Source organism: Crassostrea angulata, chromosome 7 (assembly GCF_025612915.1).
Source record: "Crassostrea angulata isolate pt1a10 chromosome 7, ASM2561291v2, whole genome shotgun sequence".
Classification (NCBI taxonomy): domain Eukaryota; kingdom Metazoa; phylum Mollusca; class Bivalvia; order Ostreida; family Ostreidae; genus Magallana; species Magallana angulata.
The window spans coordinates 6966769-6986796 of record NC_069117.1 but is presented as its reverse complement, the minus strand read 5'-3'; the positions used below and the strand labels follow the sequence as shown (position 1 = coordinate 6986796).

At 35.6% G+C, this 20028-nt stretch overlaps 2 protein-coding genes across 3 annotated transcripts; one reads left to right on the top strand and one right to left on the bottom strand.

The window, feature by feature from the left end:
- Positions 1-51: 51 nt before the first annotated feature.
- On the top strand, positions 52-12694 carry LOC128157115 (caseinolytic peptidase B protein homolog). Its single transcript, XM_052819493.1, has 16 exons — positions 52-401; positions 624-678; positions 1321-1407; positions 1597-1700; positions 1792-1920; positions 2208-2305; positions 2429-2543; positions 7490-7567; positions 8884-8939; positions 9071-9115; positions 9508-9669; positions 10139-10295; positions 10480-10553; positions 10655-10774; positions 11022-11126; positions 11524-12694. The coding sequence occupies exons 1-16, from the start codon at positions 71-73 to the stop codon at positions 11755-11757; spliced, it is 1950 nt and encodes a 649-aa protein (XP_052675453.1). The 5' UTR covers positions 52-70; the 3' UTR covers positions 11758-12694.
- Positions 12695-13067: 373 nt separating this feature from the next.
- On the bottom strand, positions 13068-19955 carry LOC128156579 (ubiquitin carboxyl-terminal hydrolase 38-like). Of its 2 annotated transcripts, none has more exons than XM_052818758.1 (8): positions 19885-19955; positions 17705-18646; positions 17373-17474; positions 16817-16963; positions 16374-16567; positions 16142-16235; positions 14831-15991; positions 13068-14617 (listed from the first exon to the last, which is right to left on the bottom strand). In XM_052818758.1, the coding sequence occupies exons 2-8, from the start codon at positions 18638-18640 to the stop codon at positions 14462-14464; spliced, it is 2790 nt and encodes a 929-aa protein (XP_052674718.1). In that variant the 5' UTR covers positions 18641-18646; positions 19885-19955; the 3' UTR covers positions 13068-14461. The 2 variants fall into 2 exon arrangements, with proteins under 2 accessions (XP_052674718.1, XP_052674719.1); XM_052818759.1 differs by having other exon boundaries at positions 19881-19909.
- Positions 19956-20028: the final 73 nt, after the last annotated feature.

The following is a 20028-nucleotide window of genomic DNA, read 5'->3' as shown; positions in this document are numbered from 1 at the left end:
TATAATGAAATAACCGTTTGTTTCATACACAAATTAACCAGCTGAAACAACATTTTCTTCATCGTTAGGCATGTCTTGCAACTTAAGAAATAATCCACACTGTGTCGTCGCAAAACCTCGAAGTGAAAGTAGAAGACCCACTGACGTTACGATGGCTTCTAGAACTTGCAGACAGCTCTTTCGGAACTATTTAAGTTTTGTTTCTCGAAATAGAGCACAATTTAGGAAAGTGAAAATGCCAGGAGATGGCATTCAAAGAAGCAATAACCTACAAGCCTTCAATTGGAACAAATTTCGTTTGACTTTACAATATATTGCAAGCAAAGTCAAACTGAAACACGTGGTTGGAACGAATGTCGTTTTTTGCGCCGTAGCTTTGTGTTATAACAGATCCAAGAATGGTAAAAAAAAGATGCGTTAAATGTTTCATTTAAAGTTAATATTTTCTATCAAGAAAATTTAAGATGATGTTATATATTGCAAAGATTGCATCACCACCATCATTAAGATTGTTTAATGAACACATGACATATATGTACAATTATATTGAAATATAACGTTATGAAATCATGACATCTTTATTAATGTTAATGTACCACTGGAAGATGTAAGTTGTGTTTTAGATGCTGCTCAGCTGCTGTCTAGTGCAAAAAGAAGAGATTATGCACAAGTTGAAAGGTACATATTTAATTAATTAATACAGCAAAACTCGAATATAACGAACACGGATATAGCGAATTTACGGCTATAACGAATTATTATTAATGTCCCGGCAAATTTCTTATATAAACCAATAGAAAATTGATGTATATAACGAACACGGCTATAACGAATTTACGGCTATAACGAAGTAATTTTAAGACCCCCGCTGGCAAAATTTTAACGTATATTATCTTTTTTATAACAAATTTTTTCCATTTCAAATTTCGTTGAAGAAACATGCAATTTTAAGATGCATATATTAAATACTCAAATTCAAATAGTATACGGAATTTTTTTAAAAATTGAAATGACATGGTTAAATTGACATTTTTTTGTAATTGACGGTAATACTTATTTTATAACTTACGGTAGTTTAGAAAACTGTTAGCCGGAAAAACCCTTAATTATTTTACAACGAATTCGCTATAATATTTTTTACGAATTAGTTATAAACGTATAGCGAATTACGGCTATAACGAAGTTTTTTCTATGGTCCCTTGAAATTCGTTATAAACGAGTTTTGCTGTACACATAATTGCTCTTCACAAGTCTGACATTTTTATAACAACTATTAATATGCAGCATCTGCCATATATTCTCATATTAACTTTTTATAAGACTCATAAAAGGTGGGGTTGATGTGAACTGCAGGCATCAGCTGGGATGGACTGCGCTACATGTTGCTGCAATAAACCAAGATACTCGGTATTTCAATTTTATCATACTGGTGTTAATTTTGATTTTTTTATAATTGAGCAAACCCTTACAGGGCTTGCTTCTTAAATATTGATATACTTTATCTTGCAAGGGAACCTGAGTTTAATTTGGGTTTACGAGATATTGATCCAGTAAATGGTTGTATGATATTTATGTTCGTTTTGTTTTCTTTTTTAGACTTTTGGAGCTTTTACTGAGGTTGGGTGCTGATCCCAACATTGGAGATGAATATTCTACGTATTTTGCCATTGCGAGGGAACAAAGATTCGACCCGATGAGTGGTAATTACACATCTGTTATATTGGAATTTATTATGGTTTTGACTTGCATACAATTCACGTTTTATTTGACTTTCATTTAACTCTGCTGTAGTGTTGATGGTAAGGGAGGAGGAGTTCAATGACCGGCTGAGTCAGAGAGCTAACTTCAAGGGATGCACACCTCTACACTATGCTGTGCTCATGGAGGACTTCACAATTGTCAAACTACTGCTGGATGCAGGTAATTAATGTTTGTGCATTCAGAAATTTTTCTTTATTAATTTCATCATTTTGACAAAAGTTAAGTTTTAGAGACAAATATTTCTTTTCACTTTGACAAAGCAATACAAAATTTTCTCACCAAGATCACAAATTTTTGTCATGAACAAGTATGGTTGTATTTATAGTTTGTTATTAAATATATAGATGAGTTTCAAGTTGATGTATGAATGATTAATTCCTTACTTAATCACCAGACATATGTCTGAGTAAATATTATATTGGTAATAAAACAAATTTCATTCATAGGTGCAGATCCCACACTCGAGAATGTTAATGGCCACAAACCAATTGACTACACTAAAAACCAGACACTACAAACTGTCTTATCAACAGCAGAAACAAAAGTAGGAACAATTTGATTGTTCAGTGATATCAATGATAGACAAGTTCTTCTTATACATCCTTAGCTACTAGATAGATTTTTAAGTTTTTATGACTTTAAGAGAGTTCAATATCTCATTAATTAGTTTTTAGAGCTGAAGGAGAGAAAGGCTGCAGAGGAGAGGAGGAAGTTCCCCTTGGAGCAAAGGCTGAGGGAGCACATCATCGGTCAGGACGGTGCCATCAACACGGTGGCTGCTGGTGAGTGGACAGGATCAGCTAGGCTGCCCCCCCCCCCCACTTTATTTTGTTATACATGTAGTACAGAATTTATTTGATGTAAAATTTGAAATTTAATCATGGTCTCACTTTATTTTGCATTAGTGATCGATCTGTCTGTTGGTTCATCCCACTTCAATTGTATCAAGAATATTTCCTTTCTCCTTGGTTCAGGTTGGCTCATACTTTACCCACCTTTGGGTCAAGGGTTTGCAGTGACCTTCAATCAAGTTTTCAGGTGTCAGGTCAAGGTCATATAAAATATGAAAATCTCTGTTCAGACCGTATACCAGTATTCTCTCCCATTGGTCAAATCTGGTTCAAAGTTTACACAAAGTACTTTCAGGTTAATGGGGTGCAGTGACCATGAACCAAATTTTGAGCTGAAGAAGGTCACAGTTAATGTCTCTAAAATGCAATTCCCTTTAGCCTAATTTGTACCTTTTGTTCAGGTATGCAGTGATCTTGAACTAAGGTTCTAGTTAAAAGAACGTTAACACTGCCTCTGTTTAAGGTTTGAGCAGTGACCTTAAATCAAGTTTCTATGTCAAAGGTCAATGTTTCTGCAGACCTCTCGCCTTGTCTGGACTCTTTCTCTGCTTGGTCATACTTTTACTCCACTCTTAGAGGACTTATCAGATAAGGGAAGTGCAAAGTTTAAAGTCAGAAGTTAAGGTCAAATAAATGTCCTCTATAGTCTCATAATTATGCAGCACATTTGGACAATTTTTAATAAAAATACACAATCCTGTAATAGAAATGCAATTAAGATAGATGAATGGGAAAATATCCAAGATAATTTCATTCACACATTATCATTTTTCACTTGGAAAAATTCACAGGAACGAAAACTGATACCTTACAGAGGTTTATATTGAGGAATCAACTGAATGTTGACAATTGACGTCCTTTCTCCATTCGGAAGTCACTCAGAAACCGAATACCTCGCTCATTTTTCAGCATTATCATCCTGGCCTGTTGCAATAAAAAAATCCCCGTAGACATCACATTTTGAGATATTGTCTCCTTTTGAAGTTTCCTGCATGGTATTTCATGATTATTATATGTTTATAGATAATTCCTTTTTAGCTCACCTGAGCCAAGGGCTCAAGTGAGCTTTTCTGATCACAATTTGTCTGATGTCTGTCGTTGTCGTCGGCGTTGTCGTCGTCGTCGGCGTTGTAAACTTTTCACATTTTCATCTTCTTCTCAAGAACCACTAGGCAGATTTCAACCAAATTTGGCACAAAGCAGCACTAGGTGAAGGGGACTCAAGTTTGTTCAAATGAAGGGCCACGCCCTCTCTAAAGGGGAGATAATTGAGAATTATTGAAAATTTGTTGGTATTTTTAAAAAATCTTCTTCTCAAAAACTATTAGGCCAGAAAAGCTTAAACTTGTGTGGAGGCATCCTCAGGTAGTGTAGATTTAAGTTTGTTCAAATCATGGTCCCCGGGGGTAGGGAGGGGCCACAAGAGGGGGATCAAATTTTACTTAGGAATATATATAGAAAATCTTTAAAAATCTTCTTCTCAAAAACTATTAGGCCAGAAAAGCTCAAATCAAAATGAGAGCATCCTCAGATAATGTAGATTCAAGTTTGTTCAAATCATGGTCCCCGGGGGTAGGGAGGGGCCACAAGAGGGGGATCAAGTTTTACATAGGAATATATAGAGAAAATCTTTAAAAATCTTCTTCTCAAAAATTATTAGGCCAGAAAAGCTCAAATTAAAATGGGAGCATCCTCAGGTAGTGTAGATTCAAGTTTGTTCAAATCATAGTCCCTGGTGGTATGGTGGGGCCACAATGTGGGAATGGATTTTTACATAGAAATATATAGAGAAAATCTTTAAAAATCTTCTTCTCATAAACTGTTAGGCAAGAAAAGCTAAAATTAAAATGGAAGCATCCTCAGGTAGTGTAGATTCAAGTTTGTTCAAATCATGGTCCCCAGGGGTAGGGTGGGGCCACAATAGGGGGATCATGTTTTACATAGGAATATATAGAGAAAATCTTTAAAAACCTTCTTCTCAAAAACTGTTCGGCCAGAAAAGCTCATATTAAAATGGAAGCATCCTCAGGTAGTGTAGATTCAAGTTTGTTCAAAACATGGTCCCTGGGGGTAGGGAGGGGCCACAATAGGGGGATCAAGTTTTACATAGGAATATATAGAGAAAATCTTTAAAAATCTTCTCAAAAACTATTAGGCCAGGAAAGCTCAAATTATAATGGAAGCATCCTCAGGTAGAGTAGATTTAATTTTGTTCAAATCATGGATCCTGTGGGTAGGGTGGGGCCACAATAGGGGGATCAAGTTTTACATAGGAATATATAGAGAAAATCTTTTAAAATCTTCTTCTCAAAAACTATTAGGCCAGGAAAGCTCAAATTAAAATGGAAGCATCCTCAGGTAGTGTAGATTCAAGTTTGTTCAAATCATGGTCCCTGGGGGTAGGGCGGGGCTACAATGGGGGATAAATTATTATATATAGGGAAAAATAGGAAAGCCCAAATTTGAGTGGAAACACCCCCAGATCGTACAGATTCAAGTTTGTTTAAATAATAGTCGAGGAGTAGGGTGAGGCCACAATGGAGGATGAATTTTTACATAGGAATATATAGAGAAAATCTTTAAAAATCTTCTTTTAAAGACTATTTGGCCAGAAAAGCCTAAACTTGTGAAGAGGCATCCTTGGGTAGTGTAAATTCAAGTTTGCAAAATCACAGTCCCTAGTGGTAGGGCGGGGCCATGATGGTGGTTTGAATTTTTACATAGGAATATATAGAGAAAATCTTTAAAAATATTATGGGAAAGTTTTCGGTCCTAAACTCAGTATTTGTGAAAGCACCGGTTATGCAGATTTAAGTTTGATGAAACCATGATTCCATAGAGAAAAGTGGGGCCACAAAATGGGGGGGGGGGGTATATAGGAATAGAGAAAAATCTTTTTACAGGTACAACAACAAAAGGGGCTTGGTATTTACCAAAAAAAAAAAAAAGAGGTGGATAAAAATTGGCAGATTTTCAATTTTTTTTAGCAAGATCTACTGTACTTAGTTGTCAAGATATTTTGATACTGTAATGCTTATTTGATCAGAATAAAGGCAATTGTTGCTCAGGTGAGGGATGTGGCCCCTGGGCCTCTTGTTAAAGAGTAACCTTTAGATTATATCCAAATAAAACAAGCATTCTGAGAGTATTGCATAAGCAATACATGTCCTCTATTTCAAAACTATTATAAACAAGATGTTATGCTTTAATCAGACATGAAAGAACAGAGGAAATTGTACTACATGTATGTACATACTTGATATAGAAATGAAATAAAAAATGTGTAAAATAATACTCTTTATTTTATCTCCTGTAATTTCGCCAAGTCCATTAGGTATTTGCTGGTAGAAATTTGTGAAAACAATGCACTGTTATGCAGAATATCATTTCTTACCGTCCTCTGTACCCCGAATCAACAGACCAACCTGATAACGAACCCGATTGTAATACATGTAATACAAAAACCCCTGTCGATTAAATTTACAACATAATGCTTGACACTATTTTACAGAACTTATTTGGTTTGTTATAAACAATAAAAGGAATGGTACATATAATGCACGATATTATTACTGACTACATATTTTCCTCGTTTATTCAAATTAATACACACCAAACCCAAAAATGAACCCTAACATTAAAAAATTTGGACATAAAAGAATAATTTTCTCGAAAATATGTCAACCAGACGCTACAAAAGTGTAAACTTGATCTGTAGTTTGACATTTTGAAGCTGTTCAGCAAATTTCATATTTTTCCTCAAACGCATAAAAAAAAAAGTGTGGAAAATTGAAGTGGGACAGACAGACGGCAGACGAATGAACAGACGGACTGATGGACGCAGAGGAAAGCTATAGTCCCCTCTGGTGAAATATTTACAGTGTATGTCAAATTCCACAGAAATATTCAGTTGTTGCCTCATATATCTTGTGAAAACACAATAAGAAAACGTGTGTAAAACCTCTCATTTTGTGTACTCATTATGTATTTATATTAATTTATTATTATTATATTTTTTAAAATACTAGTAACCTCTCAATGCTATGGTACATGTAAGTATACAAGATTTTTAAACAACACGACTGTCTTTTTTTCCATGATGTCATCAAGATGGCTCCCCCATCTTCAAATTTTCATACAAAGAGCTGAACATGTATCTTATTTTTATCTGTCTGTTTGTCAGGACTAAAAATGCTCTTTCTGACCTTTTTCCTGAAACCTAAGCAAGTGTGACCCACTTAATATGAACTTATTTGGATTTCTCTTGATTGAAAAATAATGGACTTTTTCCACATGATTCAGAAAACGTTGCAAGTTTCTCTTCAGTTAAAATCGATTTGTACTGTGGAAATATTTAAATTTATGAGGGTCAATTTTCGTGGATTGTGGGATTTTTGCTTATTCCTGGGGATATCATTTCGTGGATTTGTCGGTTTTTAGTATCAGTAAGATAACAAACTCTTTCAAAATTTGTTTTTGTCGAGGATGTAAATTCGTGGGGGAGGGCTACCCATGAATACCACAAAAATTGAGCCACCACGAATTTAAATGATTCCACAGTATCCTTTTGGGTCAAACAAGAATGCATAGAATCTAACAGCATCAGAAGTGACAGTGGCATCAGAAACACCGGAATTTCTGTCTGTGAGAAGTTCACGAGGCTAACACTGGATTGTGTTAACTTTGGATATAGCATGATTATCAAAAGATTGAACAGTCTTTTTTTCTAAACACTTTCCTCAAAGAATGTATATTTAGAAGTACTGACCTCGAAAGTTAAATTATCAACATGTTTTTAAAGTTTAATTTATGTTTTTGTTTATACATTGATACATTTACAGGTAGATATTTTATTGATCATTTGTTTTATTTTGTAGCAATTAGGCGTAAGGAGAATGGCTGGTATGATGAGGACCACCCCCTTGTATTCCTCTTCCTGGGCTCCTCGGGAATAGGTGAGTCCTCAGTATTCAGGTTCCTCTAGAATAGAAGTCCTCAACCATCAGGTTCCGTGGGAATAGGTGAGTCCTTAACATTCAGGCTTCTCAGGAATAGGTGAGTCCTCAATAGTCATGCCTCTATGGAATAGATAAGTCCCTCGAATGAAACGTTGTTTAAATGGGTTATCCTGACTTATTTTGGGTCCTCCCTCCTATCACCAGATCTAATCAATAATGGTAAATGTTCCCAATTTTTGCTACAGGTATAATTACATATTACAGGTATTTACAGCATATTTTGGCACAGCAAATATTTGGTCATGATATGCACTTTCTGTTCTTACTATTCTCACTGTTAATACCATCCATCTACTATGACTGTTGATTTTCACCTCTAGTTCTTTTCTCCATTTATGAATAGATAGCACCAATGTCACCAATGACATTGCCATGACGTGACATAAAAAAAACATATTCTGACAATATTGGACTTTGCCATGGCATGTCATGATGTATTATTGATTATTATACCCCCGCTCCGAAGGAGAGGGGGTGTACTGTTTTACCCTTGTGTGTCTGTCTGTCCGTCCGTAACAAAAATTTCTGTCGCATTTATCTCAGCAACTATTAATCGCAGATGCTTGAAATTTTTACACAGTGTTTGTTAAGGCATGCCATATCATGGGATTTATTTTTGTACCAATCCGACGTCAACTTCCTGTAAAATGACGACTTTGTTTATTTTTAGCCAAAATTTTCAAATTTTTGTCAAAGAATTGTCAGCAACTATTTGTCGCAGATGCTTGAAATTTTTACACAGTATTTGTTTAGGCATGCTATATCGTGGGATGCATTTTTGTACCAATCGGACGTCAACTCCCTGTTAAATAATGACTTTGTTTATTTTTAGCCAAAATTTTCAAACAAATTTTCGTCAAAGATTTCTCAGCAGCTACTTATCACAGATGCTTGAAATTTTTACACAGTGTTTGTTAAGGCACGCCATATCGTGGGATATATTTTTGTACCAATCGGACGTCAACTTCCTGTTAGATGAGTACTTTGTTTATTTTAGCCAAAATTTTCAAACAAATTTTCCTCAAAGATTTCTCAGCAGCTATTTATCGCAGATGCTAGAAATTTTAACACATTATTTGTTTAGGCATGCCATATTGTGGGATGTATTTCTGTGCCAATCGGATGCCAGCTTTCTGTTAAATGTCGACTTTGCTTCTTTTGCTTATTCACATTAGAGTGGGGGTATCACTAGTGAGCATTGGCTCACAGATATCTTGTTTAATACTGTATCCCTGGGCTGTTCTTTTCTCTAGGTAAAACAGAGTTAGCTAAGCAGGCAGCCAAGTATCTACATAAAGATGTTAAGAAGGTAAATTGAGTCCCAACAAGTACAGTAAATTTTATAAGTAGAAGTATCACAATTGAATAATGTCAAGGATCTTTCCAAGGTTTACAATGTTTTATAAAGAGTTGGTATTTTTTTTTTTTGTTCTTCTTCAGGGTTTTATACGTATAGACATGTCAGAGTACCAAGAGAAGCATGAAGTAAGCAAATATTTATTGGATATTTTTTCCTAATTGTTAAAACAACTTCTACAGTTAAAATTACTGTGACACATCATTGTGTGTGATGGCTTTATGGAGGATGTTGCCACAAATTTACATCATGATAAACTTGATATTACAAATTATATATACCTTGAGTTTATTTTTCGCAGTAATAGACAATCAATTATGAATCTACATCTGTTTTATCTGAAGAAGAATTACATGTAGCTGATATGCAAAAAAATTCATTCCCTCATTTTTATGGTACTTTTAAGTTAAAAAAAAAGAAGTTTTTACAACACAATTCAACAAAATCACAAATGAACTTTGTCATGTATTTTAATTTTAATTGCAATTGTTAGTCACTTGAAACCTGTTTTAATCACCAGGTAGCCAAGTTTATTGGTTCGCCGCCTGGTTATGTGGGCCATGAAGAGGGAGGTCAGCTGACCAAGAAGCTGACGGAGTGCCCAAATGCAGTGGTTCTATTTGATGAAGTGGAGAAGGCCCACCCAGATGTCCTGACAATCATGTTACAGTTGTTTGATGAGGTCACCTGAAGTTTTTCCTGATCTATACACCTAAACCCAAACACCCCGTCCCCTTTCCAGGGTTTACATTTTGTTAATGCTTTTAATAATTATTAATTTTGTTTACTTTAATTTGCATTAGATCCTGGGACCCTTCTGTTTGTTTCATGAATTTGTTTATTTCAATGAGGTTTTGTGCCATAATCTTAAGGTCAAGGTCATTTTGATCGATTTAAGTTTGTTTTCAAGAAAATGTTTGTCACAGTGACGGTTGATTTCCCCCAAGAACAGAAAATAGTACTGGTACATGAATATAAGGCAGCATATCTCAACACAAGGAGATATGCTGCCTTATATTCATGTACTGGTTTTTCTGTATTTTCTGATTATTAGATATATGACATTAAAAAGCAAGGAAAAGGTAGTAAAATCCTGTGTTGTTGATAGATAGGGAAAACCTGAAGTTTTATTTGGATGCTTCATTTTTAAGGGTCGACTGACAGATGGGAAGGGAAAAACCATTGAATGTAAAGATGCCATCTTTATCATGACCTCTAACCTTGCCAGTGAGGTCATTGCCAGCCATGCGTTACAACTGAGGGCAGAGGCAGCAGAGTATAACAAACACAAGGACGCACAGAAACTGGGTGAGACAGTCTTTATGTACATTTTTCGTATTAATTGTAATAAAGTTCAAGTGTTAGTACATGTACATGTTTAATAAAGTTCTATAGACAAAATCAAGACTGTATGCCAAAATATGAAAGTTGTTTGTATATTATCCTTTAATAATTAAGTTACTACTCTGATTTTTTTTTTCTCTTTTGTTAGAGGACCTGGAAGCTGCAGAGAGAATCACCATATCCAGAAAATTTAAAGATGACGTTGTTCGACCAATTTTAAAGGTAGGAATAGTACAAGTCAATGTTAAGAGATATGAAGGCCTCCAGTCAAATAATTATGTATCTGTCAGGAATCTGCTGAACCTTAGACCTTTTTTTCGTAGAGGGCATTCAGACGTGATGAATTTTTGGGAAGAATCAACGAGATTGTGTACTTCTTGCCATTTTCTCGGTCAGAGTTGAGCAAATTAGTGACAAAGGAACTACAATACTGGTCAGAACAGGTAAGTACCCCAGTGATTTAATTAGTTTTGAAACTGTCATTAGAGGATTGATTGAAGAACAATTAATAAATAGATAGATACAGAGTATCCATCTGATTCAGTCTTTTACTTGATATTGACATATTTATTGATGGTACTTTTAAAATATCTGCTTTGACAGTATCCCAAGTTTAACATATACACATATGTACATGTTGTAGCAAAAGAGGGAAAGGTTGAATATTGAATTTGCAGTTTTATCACACAGGCTAAAAAGAAACACGACATTTCCTTGGTGTGGGACCATAATGTCGTGGATGTTCTCGCTGATGGCTATGATGTCCATTATGGTGCTCGCTCCATTAAATATGAGGTTTGTTAAAATGAACAAAATACAAGCACTATAATATATACAAGGCTCACTCAATTAAAAAAGATGTACATAATAGCTGACATGATACAAGCACCAAAATAAACTTGATTTGCAGATGTAACTTATTTGTTTTTTCTTGAGATTTGTTCATTAACTTAAATTAGTTCTTTATTTCTTATGTATAGAATCTATCAAATTACAGTTAAACTTCAATATCTCAAACACTAAAATCTCATATACGATGGACTTGTCAAAGTGATTTGAAAGTCACAACTACTTATTTTTTAAGTAATTTACCCTCTATATCTTGAATACTTCACTTGGATATCTTGAAGTTTTTAAACAGTTCCATCTAGTTCGAGATAACAAAGTTTGACTATTTTGAAATGACTTTTAGGTTGAAAGACGTGTGGTGACCCAGTTGGCAATGGCACATGAGAGACAACTGATTGAGAAAGGCTGTGTGATTCGACTCTCAGCTACAAATGCAGAGGATCTTACAAAGACAGACAAGTCATCTGTTGAACCACCCACCATAAAGTTACAACTGTTACAGAAAGGAAAGGGAGATAAATATGTGGACATTAACTTCAAAGGGGGAGACAATCCATTTACCGCAGGATATAAGTAAAAGACACTTTACAAATTACAGAGGAGCACAATGAAATTTACACTTTTAAGGGTCTTGTAATTAAGTAACAGTGTCATGTAAATAGAGGTTTTGAAAGCCTGTACTTCTGTAGAAGTGAAAAATTATGTCATATAATTAAGGTATTAGAACCATTTTAACAAGGCCTTGGACTTTCAGTAGGATGTAACTATCTATTTCTTGCGTCAAAACAAAATACAATTACGCTTGTTTCAAGCGAAACATTCACCGATTGCAGAGTCCTTGCTCAAAGCCAGACAAATCTTGTTGATTTCAATGAGCCATGGCTGAATGGCCTACAATGAAATAGACAGGCCTACGTTACATTGTCAATTGACACAACTACCCAAAGTCAAAGCTCTTGTTAAAATGGTTCTAATAAGATAGTTTATCAAACTTTTACATGTAATGTCCAAAATTAAGATCAGTTGGGTTTCTCCATCTGATTTTGATTTTTACATTCCTCACATCTTGAAGAAAATTATATGCTCTCTACTTAGACCTATTTGGCTAAGACTTTACTTAAACAGAGCTTTTTGGTCAATGGTGTTCAGTGACTTTGTCAAGTCAATGTGAAGGTCATAGAGGATCTCTTTTTATTATCAGTTTAAGACTGTATATTATTTCCCATTTGCTTAATCTTGCTTAGATTGAACAAAAATGCCTGCATATAAGTAGTAATGAAATGGATGTAGAAGTTCTACACCACCTGGAAAATTTCTAAGATATAGGTCAAGGTCTCTAAGCAAAATTCACTGAAATTCTTTTCATCATATTGTCCACTATGTAAGCAGGCCCTTTGAGATGGTCACCATCTCCATGTTGTTGTTTTTTTTTAATGCTTGCATTCATTTTACAATATACATCATTTTGAAAGTTGTGTAAATTATGACTTAAAAAATAAATCTGAAATATGGTTTTGTTTTGTTTTTTTCAACAAGGTTTTATTTCCATCACTTCGGTGACCCCTGATTTTGCATTCTAATGCGAGTGGGTTGTGAAAGTAGATTGACTTTCCATTATTTTGTATTGGCAGTAGTTGTGTTCAGTTCGCTGGATTGTTAATTACCTCGCAGTAACTGTGTCAATATGCTGGCTTTTCAGGCATTTTATAATTACATACTAGGTAAACTGTTTCTGTGTAGAGTATTAAGTCAGCATACAAACTAACTGTAATACATGTATATGAATAGTACAGAACTTGGAACAGTTTAAGATTTTTTTGGTAACCGTTAAGGCGTTTGTAAGTGTTGACTACCCCATGTTGTGCTATAGCATATCAAATTTTGGTTCCTAAAGTAAAAACAAGTATTTTGTTGCAATTTAAAGTTTAATATACCAGTATATGTAATTGCATCAATACATTTCATGCTAAATATAGATTAATTTGCACCAATAAAGCAGTTTGCTGAAATATGGGAAAAAGACTTCATAGAATAAAGCTAACTGCTGATTATAAACCATAAAAGCCTCCTTCAGGGGAACTAACAAATGATGATATTTGACAGCAGAAACTCAGTTATGAGATATAACTACTGATATATGACAGGGACGATACAGGCTCCTTAACAAGATCAAGAGGCCCTTGGGCCGTATCAGTCACCTGAGTAACTGCAGTGTGGCTCTTGCAATGTATGTTGATGTGTATTATAATAACAGGGGTAATTAAATCAGTTTTATTATTCCAGAATTGTTCTATCCAAAAATCTTTATAAATTCTAAAAAAAAATTTTCAAAACTGTAGCATTACGTAGTGACATAATTAAACAAATCATAAGTGCAAAAAAATAATCAGTTAATCATTAGAGCCAAACCCTAACACAAGAACCCCATGAAATTCAATTGGAAGAGGCACTTAATTCATTAGATTAATACTCAGTAGCAGAGGAGAAGATTTTAAAAGAATTACTGCATTCATTTAAAGCCCCACCTTAACACCAGAACCCCTGACCCATGGGCCATGAACTTCACGATTTTGGAAGAGGCACTCTTCCTTATCTTAACTATATACATGTACTTATACATTTAGTTCATCTGCTTAATATTCAGGAGCAATGAAGATTTTAAAAGATTTAATGCTTTTTCACAAGTATATAATCATTAGAGCCCCACTCTAACACAACAACCCCACCCCTGTGCCAGAACCCCTGATGCCATTAATTTTTACAATTTTGATAAGGAGCTTAATGCTTATTACAATTATGCCAACAGTTTGACTGCTTGATGTCCTGAAGTGGCCGCCTGACGAACGATGATGGACAGAAACATATAGCAATAATGAACAGGCTAACATAATATCACAGACACACTGGTTTGTTTTCAATTAAAATTCAGTCCATAAGCAATCCTTGGAAACAAGCAAGAAAACTAAACACATGTAGCAAAGCATGTGATGATCACCGTAACATGTAGAAGAAGCAACTAGACTATATACAGGCTTTATGGCAAGTACCAGTAACGTAATCAGCAATAATTGGTTTGATATTTCATTAATGAATTGAATACCGGTACTAAATGTATCATTTTAGAAAATCAAAATAATATCTAATGGGGAAAAAACATGTTTTGAAAATAAATTTGTGAGCATTAGTACATGTACTAATGGGAGAAAAAGTTGGCACCAAGAACACAGAATTTGCTAATTCTACCTTAAGCATAATTTATAAAAACATTGCAAAAGTCCTGATTAAAACACAAATCTTGGTCCGCTACTGTCGAATGAGGACCCCCCACAGCTGCCAGGGGGTCCCTGATCCTCGTCTGGTTTGTAGAACCATGAAGACGTGGTCTGGGAGACCGGCCTCTTCCTGGAAGCACGCTTTAGCTCGGACATTTCCTGTTCCTGCAAAAAATAGAACATGTGATGAATGTAGAATTTTAGGGTTTTCTGGATGTTATCGTACACAGTTGTACAATTTTTCAGATTTGTGTGTAAGACTTTTCATCCTATGTTTCAAGTCTTGACAACTCATTTTAGTATACAATGACATGTACAACAAACAAAATACTCTGGTACAAATACAATCCTTCACTTTGATGTTAAGTGTATGTTTACCTGTAGGTATTGAGCATTATCTTTGCTGACCAGCTGTCTCAGTCTGTCTTGAAGGGGAGGATCTACTTCTGCTGGTTTTATAGACTTATTGAGATCCACTCCCTCGTTCTCACTGTTCTGGGGATCGATTCTCTTGTAGAAGAGAACATAGGCCGTGTCTTTCGTGAAGCGTTGAGTGACACTACAGAAGGAGCTGTACTGAGCGTACGACACACGGCTATCATTGAACGAGTACCACTTGTCCTGGAGGAAGTCTATGTTGTCCTCATCTGTACACTCCGACAGATTTTCCATCACAGCCTCTGGATCCTGGAACAGCGAATGGCGGGCATATGTGTAATAATGGCCCGACTCTGAGGAAGTCCCTGAGTGTACCACAACTGCATTAAGTCCATACACCTCCCCCTTTGTGGTGTTCACCCCACATTTTTCTATCTGGCGGGACACAGCACTCCTCAGTGACCGCCTAGGGTTGTCACTCCTCGTCTCCGACGTCTGATCCTTGGGTACAATCAGGGTACGTGGATATTTGACCTCTTGAAAGATCTTTGACCTGGCATGGATTTTCGGATCATAGGAGAACCTTAGTAGGGAGATGATCAAATGTTCAGGGGGCTGAGTGATGGAGATTTTCCTCTCTGCATCCTGAAGTGAGCCACATTTATCACAGAAGTACTGATTGTCCCCGGTCAACATCTCTGGCTTCAGGTAATGTTGTAGCAGGTCATTAAGGTGTAAACACTTTGTATTAGGCAATGTATCAGACTCATCACCCTTGTCCTGGTTCACTATCGGCTTATACTCCGGAAAGGCTAACGGGATATCATTGAATTCCTCTGTACGAGAGGACTTGGTTTTACAGGTTAAACAAGTCACGGTAGTCACCATCATCCCTCCATAATGGTCCTCTATCAAAGATCGTATCACAGGTGACTTCTTGGAACTATCTACAGTAGTAGCTGTCTCTGTATCAGTTTGGTTGCCATCGTTGGCACTTTTTGACTCCTGAGCTAGTTTCTCCTTTTTCTGACGTGATCGCTCCTGCTCGTGGACTTGGTCCAGTAAGTACTTGAGATATTCGGAGCAATCTTGTTGATGGCCCGCCACAAACCAACTGGGTCGTGACATTCTGGAGAAAGTCATGGGGGCATAGGCAGGTCTCTGTGGAATAAATGACAAGAAAGGTATGTCAATCAAACATCTAATTATAGCACTGACAAAGTAATTATATGTTTGTATTGCCCAACCTTTAATCTGCGTAGAAATAGTGAATGGAATTGCCATTATAAATACATGTACATATATTGTTACCCGTGTTTGGCTGAGGAAAGCAAACACCTGTTGTAGTTGGGAGATGACCGGCTGCTCTGCGGTGGCTTGGTATGACAGTGTGTCCCTCCTAAAGCTAGAATACAAAGTCCTTATTTCAGGTTGAATTGAAAACAAAAGGTAATTTCACTTTATTTAGTATATAAACATGGCATTTTTTGCATCCACCAATATCTCCCTATGTAAGTGTGCAGTCACAGAGATGATATCTAACCTGTCACACATAAAGAGGGCCTGTATAATACTGTTCATAAAGCAGGTGTTTCCCAGGTTAAAGAGCCCTGTCTTTCCAGTCTCTGACCTCTGAGTGACTTTGGACACATATTTCGATGCTCCTGATTTCTGGGTCAGCCACTGACTTGCCTCCAAACGAGATTTTATTTCCTCTGCACTAGGGGCTGGAATTCCCTAAAATTGCATTTTTGAAATTTCTTTTAAGCTATGGCATACAACTTTAATTTCATATCAAGAAATTCAAGAACTTTTTAAGAAAAAATCTTCATTTAAAAAATTTCCAGTAACTATAAATAGCTAAAATTCATTCTGGTAGCATTTTATAAAATACCCTTCTTGCTCAGGTAAAATGGTGGCAACAAGTATGCTTTGCTTACTATGAAGCAGTTCCTGTCTGTAATTGCAGCAGTCCCTAACTCTCACCTTTAGAGCCTCCAATATCGGATCATACAGGTCTGGGTATCCCGCGTGGAGAAAGAAGCAACAGTGTAACAGATCAGAGAGCTGCTTCAATACAGTCTCATTCTCAGTTTTCAAGATGTCTATCACTTTCACTATCTCAGGCAATATCTGAAATGTAGAAGTCAAGTTTTACAAAAGGCAACAATTCAAATAGGAATCCATTGCATTGCCTGCATTGAAATCCCAGAACAGATGAAAACTTTTTTTGTAGTTATGTTGTTTTAAAAATTCAACAACATCTTTGTATGTAGCAAAAAAAAGAAAAGAACAAAACCAAAGTAAAGGTCTTTCATGTTAAAAAAAATATTAATCCATCAAATAATTTAGAAAAAGTGGTTAGAAACTAGACTTCTTGATATGGCAATTGATTTGTCTATGTAGAGAAAGAAATCTAATGGTGACTTGTGAAAAAATAATGGTTTACTAGGTACCGGTAATTAGTTTTTACTTTTTACAATTTGAACTGAACCTTTTATTATTATGTTGTTTTCAAATCAACTGCATCTTCAATACCTACCTTGTGAAAAGGCTCAGGTGAGTGTTGAAACCCTAGTAACATCTGGGTGAGTACACTCATTGCTCCATCCCTGACAGCCACAAACTTTAGATTATGACAGACCTGAAGCATGTAATGAACTGATTAATCTTTTAAGTACATGTTTGATCAAAATAAAAAAAAAACAAGTAAAATAGGTGCTGATTTTATCAGTGTATCATTTAATGGGATAAAAGTAACCCTAAAGCTGATCATTAAACTAGACATCAAATACTAATGATTTTAGGTATGAAATTTACTAATTTAGGATACAAACCCAACCTTTTTCCATCTCTAAAAATAATTTCATTTACCTGTTCAATTTTATTTTCTGTGACTTTTATGAGAATGCTGTACTTTTTGGCCATGGCCAGACTCCGGAAAAACCTGACTATCCACAAGTGAACATTAGTAGCCGTCGGCCACTGAACCCAATCCACCACTCTTTGCAGTGCTGTTGTCATTCTTGCACTGTCAATGTCTGAATTTATGGCATATTTCACAATAATTTCAATCATTTCCTCTGGGATGTTCCGCACAACTGCACCCAAACAAATTGAAGGTTCTGTTTCTTCTAAAGCTGATATTAATCCAAAAATGGCTTTTAGTGATTCTAGAATCACTTCAGAGTCAGCATTGTTCCATAAATTATGAATAAGAGAACAAATTTTATCCACATTCCTAATGTACACAATGACATTTTCAGGCCCTGAGTCCTCAGAAATAGAACAAAGACTCATTGAGTTTATTAGGGATACACAGAAAGTTGAAACAAAGTCACCTTTTGGTAAACACTCCTTGAATTTGAATAAGAAGTTAACAAAGTTAGTTAAGCAGTCAATAGATGGATGTTCTCTCACATAACTGATTGCCTTCGCCTCGACCACATGGACATGTGCCGAGTAAGATGAAGACCTCTGAAGCAATTCCATGCTGACTTCAAGCAGAAGTACAGCATTAGCCTCATGTTTACCTTTATAAGAAAATAGAGAGAGCAGAAATTCCCTGTCAAAGAAAGCTTCAAATGTTGTAAGATTGTATTTTGCCCATGACATATACACTTGTAAACCCTCCGTCAATGCAATGTCCGATTCTCCCTGTAGAAACCATGATGAGGAGATCTCTAGCACAGATCGAATCACGCGTACTGGCTGAGGCTTGGAGCTGTTTTCTGTTACTTTCGTGATTAGTTGTTTCTTTAAAGCATCAGGATGCTGGGAAGTTAGTATCCCATTTAGTATGGCATCCATTTTTTTCTAAATAGAAAATAAAAGTGTTTAGAAGGTTGGAACCAATTGCCCTAGCTACAGAACTGTAGCTCTCCGGGAAAAAAATATTGACTGACCGGAGAGCTACAGGGCCACCCATTGAAAAAATTGTATATTTATTGCGCAGAAAAAAGTGCGCTAGTTTTCGACTAATTTACCTTATTTATACGCAAATTCTGTGAAAACAATTAGTACCATTAAATTCTTCATGCAATTTACTACCGATATCGTCTCTTCACTTGCCTCGGATAGTCTTTTAAACACCATCACCAGTCCCGTAATTTCATGTTGTGCACTTTGTTAACATGTAAAAATGGCGACTCTCGATCTCGATGTAAATTCAACATACTTGATTTTCCGAGGTCAGTAGGGTGTTTCGGAGAAAGTCTGAGGCAAATAAAGAGGCGATATCAGTAGTAAATTGCATGAAGAATTTAATGGTACTAATTGTTTTCACAGAATTTGCGTATAAATAAGGTAAATTAGTCGAAAACTAGCGCACGTTTTTCTGCGCAATAAATATACAATTTTTTCAATGGGTGGCCCTGTAGCTCTCCGGTCTGTCAATATTTTTTTCCCGGAGAGCTACAGTTCTGCAGCTACAATTGCCCAAATGGAATATACATGTAAATAACAGTAATATCCTGTTTAAGGTATAATAGCCTAAGTGGGATATAAATTTGATGATATTTATTATAAATCCACGATAATGTATATATCAATAGAAACAACTTTTGGCTATAGCAAATTTTTCTATAAGCCTTTGTTGATCCCCAAGAGGTTTTGGATATACTGAGAGATCAATTTATGTAATAGTGTGGTTAAAGGAAAAAGTTGTTCCATTAGTACTATAATTTTGGCAAAAGAAAAATTCTCTAATTTTCGCACTTCAAATAACTCAAATTTATATCCAAATGCACCCCCCCCCCCCGGGCCCTTGATCATGTTGATTGGTGAATAAACGTATTTATCTATCTATATCTTTATATCATCTCATTTTAGCGATTTCTCCCTACCTGTTTAGGGAAATTTCTAAAACTTACAACATTCAATTTTCATTTCATGGTTACACAGGTGAATACATAACGTTACAGCAATTAATCACAAGTAATTTCGAAATCTTTCGATGAAAAAAATAGTTTTAAACAACAACAGCATATACATATTTGGTAAATAAAAGCATTTCTAAAGTGGACTGTGCGCTCATATAATGCCAACTTACTTACAAGTTTAGTTACAACTGACTAACTGGTGAATCGAATAAATAATCAATGTTAAATACAAGCTTGATCGAAACAGTTCTGTAAACAGGTACATCAAAACGCACAGAGAACTCCTATAAAATACGTCATTTTATAATTTATATAGCT